This window comes from Xiphophorus couchianus, chromosome 8 (genome assembly GCF_001444195.1).
Source record: "Xiphophorus couchianus chromosome 8, X_couchianus-1.0, whole genome shotgun sequence".
Taxonomy (NCBI): Eukaryota; Metazoa; Chordata; class Actinopteri; order Cyprinodontiformes; family Poeciliidae; genus Xiphophorus; species Xiphophorus couchianus.
The window spans coordinates 17,661,843-17,666,826 of NC_040235.1; the positions used below are offsets into that span (position 1 = coordinate 17,661,843).

The 4,984-nt window shown below is 38.1% G+C and overlaps 1 protein-coding gene across 2 annotated transcripts; it reads left to right on the plus strand.

Annotated features, from left to right (window-relative positions):
• The first annotated feature begins 1,840 nt into the window (after window positions 1-1,840).
• On the plus strand, window positions 1,841-3,331 carry tmem250 (transmembrane protein 250). Of its 2 annotated transcripts, none has more exons than XM_028024555.1 (2): window positions 1,841-2,050; window positions 2,284-3,331. In XM_028024555.1, exon 2 carries the CDS (start codon window positions 2,436-2,438, stop codon window positions 2,853-2,855), a length of 420 nt encoding a protein of 139 aa, XP_027880356.1. In that variant the 5' UTR covers window positions 1,841-2,050; window positions 2,284-2,435; the 3' UTR covers window positions 2,856-3,331. The 2 variants fall into 2 exon arrangements, with proteins under 2 accessions (XP_027880356.1, XP_027880355.1); XM_028024554.1 differs by having other exon boundaries at window positions 1,841-2,039.
• Window positions 3,332-4,984: the final 1,653 nt, after the last annotated feature.

Here is a 4,984-nt window from a genome sequence, read left to right on the forward strand (position 1 = left end):
AAGACTGAGCAAAGAGGAAGCAAAAATTTTTGTTTAAAAAAAACAAACAATCGAATGAAAAACCTTTTCCTGAAAACTTTACGGCTGTAGAAAATTTATGAGAATTTCACATGTATTTCCATTTCCCACATGTAGCTCATATTTTCAACATGTTATCAAGTATTTTTGTTCATGTGTGGTAAACTTGTGGTCACAAGAATATAACATGCGCATCACATGTGATCAGATCCTTTCCATGTGCAGATCATGTGCTTGTGCTTAGTGTCATACCCTCATCATGTGTGCATGTAAAAGTATGTGGAGCATCTAATACCATTTAAACTGCAAACCCAGGCATTTATATTTAAGAATCCAGCAGTATACCGTAATTATACTGTAGCAATCCATAGTGAGTTGCTCAAAGACACATTATGAGTTTTGGGTTATTATAAGACTGTTCATTTGTTCCCAATTTTTTCAGTTTAACTTTTTGTTCCTTTTTTATCTGTTTATTGTAGGAGAGGTGTTGGAGAGATGGAGTTAGGTAAAGGCAATTCTGCACAATGATATAAGTGTATGTTCTATTTTGTCTATTCTGTGTTAAAGCTGTCTTCTAACACCTCCACCATGGTGCAATGCAAACCAAGACGAAGTGTGTTTCACTGAGTCTCACCAGCATAGATTGTCATACATTATGCCAATACACTTTATGCAAATATCTTCAATTTCTTAAAACATTCAATAATTGGACAGGAATAGGAGTAGGAAGATTGAAAAGAATGGACTGATACCAATTTGTGGCTCATGTGTCCCAAATGATATACAGTACAGACCAAAAGTTTGGACACACCTTTCTAATTCAATGGGTTTTCCTTATTTTCATGACTATTTATAAGGCAAGAAATCCCACTTATTAACCTGACAGGGCACAACTATGAAGTGAAAACCATTTCAGGTGACGACCTCTTGAAGCTCATCAAGAATATGCAGAGTGTGTGCAAAGTAGTAATCACAGCAAAAGGTTGCTACTTTGAAGAAACTAGAATATAAGGGGTATTTTTAGTTGTTTTACACTTTTTTGTTTAGTGCATATTTCCACATGTGTTATTCATAGTTTTGATGCCTTCAGTGTGAATCTACAATGTCAATAGTCATGAAAATAAAGAAAACTCATTGAATTAAAAGGTGTGTCCAAACTTTTGGTCTGTACTGTACATATGATATACATCTAAACATGTAATAAATATATGTACACCTTGAGTGTACCATGTGATACACATATCGGTAGTCGTGTGAAAATATTTGATACATATAAATATCAGATGTGGATTTCACTATGACTGGGCCAAGATTTCCCCGCAATTTGGTCGTGCTGACTTAGGCTGCCGTATTGTTGTAAAGCTTTGCTGTTCAACCAAGTCTATAGCATGTAGAGTCTTATTCCTGCATCACCACATCAGCATCAAGAGGAGGCTGACAGAGCACACCGCACTATCTATCTTTCTGCCCTTCCAGAAAAATCATATGATTTCACATTTAAAATGTTGTACCACGTGTAAACTCGTTTGTGATCCACACAAATATTCATATGTGAAATTATGTGCCACATGAAAAAGCACAGGTGGATTTGGAACTGATCATGGTGGGAGGTGGAAAAAGGTCATACACAGTTAACCAGCATGCTCACCAGCTGCTAGATAGATAGATAGATAGATAGATAGATAGATAGATAGATAGATAGATAGATAGATAGATAGATAGATAGATAGATAGATAGATAGATAGATAGATAGATAGATAGATCATGTTCATCGATGAACACTGTCCCTTTAATTCTAACGCTGACGTCACAACACGATGACTCGTTTATTTTGCGACCGCACCGGCTCAAATTCTCTCTGGCTAAAGCTACATCCATAGACAGAAAAATATAAATCATAGTGTGAATAATACCAGAAGTGATGCTTCTTGGGGAATCTTCCGCTCAACGCTTCAAAATGTAATTCAGCCACCAGACGCCTCGGAAGACAACAAGCCCCAGTTTGCTCTGAATCAACACGGTCTGTTTCATGTATGATCCTGCAGGCATTCTTGCATTTTCTGCATGCTGCTCTGTAATGTTGCTGTGATTTACCTGAATGTGCGTCAAAGTACTTCGTAGCTGTCTCATCACACCTGAGAATGCACCGTTTGCATAAGTCTGCATTTTGTGTAGCGTTTCTAACACGTTTTGCATTTACAAAAGCATTTACAGGTTCCAGTAATACAAACTGTCTATGATTATTTTTGCTTTTCTTTTTGCAGAGTTTTGTTGCATACTAAAGAGGGAATCTGGAAATTCCATTAGCATTCCTGAGCTCCTTCACTAAAGCCGGTCTGGGGGCTGGAAGCAGGTCCCACTGTGTATCCCCCACTTGTCACTCCTGTGCACCACACTGGGCTCTAGTAGCCCCTCCATGCCTGTGATCCCCATCCCACGCAGGGTGCGCAGCTTCCATGGCCCCCACACCACCTGCATGCACTCTGCCTGCGGCTCGGCGCACACCAACAAGCTGGTGCGCACCAAGTACAACAACTTTGACCTTTACCTGCGCTCCCGGTGCATGTACAGCTTCCTGCGCTTCTTGCTGTACTTTGGCTGCAGTCTGCTGACCTCCCTTCTTTGGGTGCTCCTCTCTGCCCTCTTCTTCCTGCAGTACGTCAGTGTGCGCGTCCTCCTTCGGCTGCAGTACAAGCTTTCCGTCATCCTACTTCTGCTCGGACACCGGCGCCTGGACTTTGGCGTGCTCAACGATCTGATTATCTACAGCATGCACATCACCATGTTTCTGGTGGGGGGACTCGGCTGGTGCTTTATGGTGTTTGTGGACATGTAGCTGAACTGCTGAGAATGTTGAAAAGACTGAAAGGGCGCAATGAGGAGGCATCACACGGCAACTTGAGCATCATGTGGTGCTAGACGGGAAAGTACCTGTGACATTTTTTGCCAGATGCAACTGTAGCTCAGCTAAGATTTGTCATCCTTAAAAAAAAAATTCTGTCTTGCTAGACTTCTGATCCATTCAACACCAAGTCACATCACTATTTCGTCTTTATAAACAAACCATCAAGATTCTGTGTACTTGATCATTGCCTACTGGTTTGCTTCCGTTGCTTATTAAATGTTTTGAAAAATTGTGTAAATAATTTGCCATAAAAATGCTGAAATAGCACATAGAAACTTCTTAAAATCTCATTACGATCAGGGGAAAAAAATTATATTCCGTCTTGTTCTTGTTGATTGTGGTTGACTCATATACTCATATTGACTCATATAAATAATAAATTATAGAATTTGATTAAACCAACCATAGTTTTGACTGATATATATTTTATATGATGGTCAAGAAAGCTCATTTGCTTACTGACAATTACTTTGAACCTTCAGTTGTCAAGGCCGATAAAAATGGAAACATTTTCACTAAAATGTGAGACAGCTGAGAAAACAAGTATGAAACTGCAAAAGCACAACATGGCAGAGGAGCGCACTGACCTCCGTCCACCTGACCGGCAGTAGTTCCAAAACTCTTTAGCTCCTGACCCACAAAATAGCAATGGACACTTGTGACCCCAAGTTTTGATTGAATTTATACTTTTTAATCAAATTCAATTAAACAGATGAAATAAAAATTGGATAACAGCTTATATAATTTCAAAGAAATTGCCTTTACTCACTTCTAAGTGCAATTTTTTAAAACATTTTTTTTATAATTAAAAAATAAACATGTTTTACCATAATCCTTATTCAGTTAAATTCCTAAATAGGATCCCATTACGCCACACAAGTTGATTTGTGACTTCAAATGAAATTCCATTTTAAAAATGTACTGAACAGCTGTTAAAAAAAATCTGCATTGTTTCTTTTCAGTTAGAAAAACTAAAATTACTTTGTTGTCTTCTCACATTAAGATACAGACTAATTAATTTGACAAACTATTTAACAAGACATTTGTTGGATTATTGTTTAATGGATGGAGGTCTTTGTATGCAGTTGTTTGAAACCATATACATCCAATATGGAAAAAACAATACACTCAAACTTACTAGAAGGGGACCAGCAACTTGTATTTCATAAATTTGTAAACCATTTCATCAAAATAAGTGTTTGTTTTATAAAGCTATGACTAACTATAACAGGAAATGTGAAGGTCACAGTTGCATGAAATACTGACGTATGACTGTATGATGCAAGTTTGTCTTTTGTTTCGACATATCTTGAGGTTTGCTCTAAAAGCCACAGATACGTTTGGCTATATCAGGCCCTGTGTAAAATTATCTTTTAAATATACATTTATATTCCAGATTAAGTAAATGTGCAGTTATATGTCAACCCATGGAAGCGAAAAAGGAGCACTGATGTGTGATTTTGTGGTTACTGTGACATTTAACATGTTTTTTTTTAAGTTATTTAATAAATATTCTTGTCTGTTGCATTGTTATTTAAAATGCAAAGCCAACGGAATGTGTTTACCATGCAGTCCTGCACCCATGATATCATGCCTCGAGCTGTGTCATAAGAGTGTGTGACAGTTCAACTTGAGAACGCCTCTGGGTCAAGTGTTCCATCAGTCGCTCTGACAGACTTCTCTGTTTAGCTTCCTCTGGCACACAACCACAACTGGACGCCTCTGTTTCTGCCAAGCATAACAATGGACATGGCTGGCTCCCAACAGCCTTATATAGCCTCATTTACACTTGGCATAAAGGAAGCTAACAGGAACTGCTGAGACCTCTGGCTGAGCTGAAATATGCATTTTAGTACTTAATTCTAAGGAAATGAACATTTTATTTAATATAGAATTTGGTTTTAGTTTTCTAATTAAATCAAGCAAAAAATGGTCTGGAAATTGTTTTAATGCCAGCTTTAGATCTGAACTTTTGACACTAGCTGGTGGGCTGACTGAGACATGCTTGAGACCCATTTGGCCTCTGGCTGTAAATGGATAATCGGGGCAACAATAAGCTT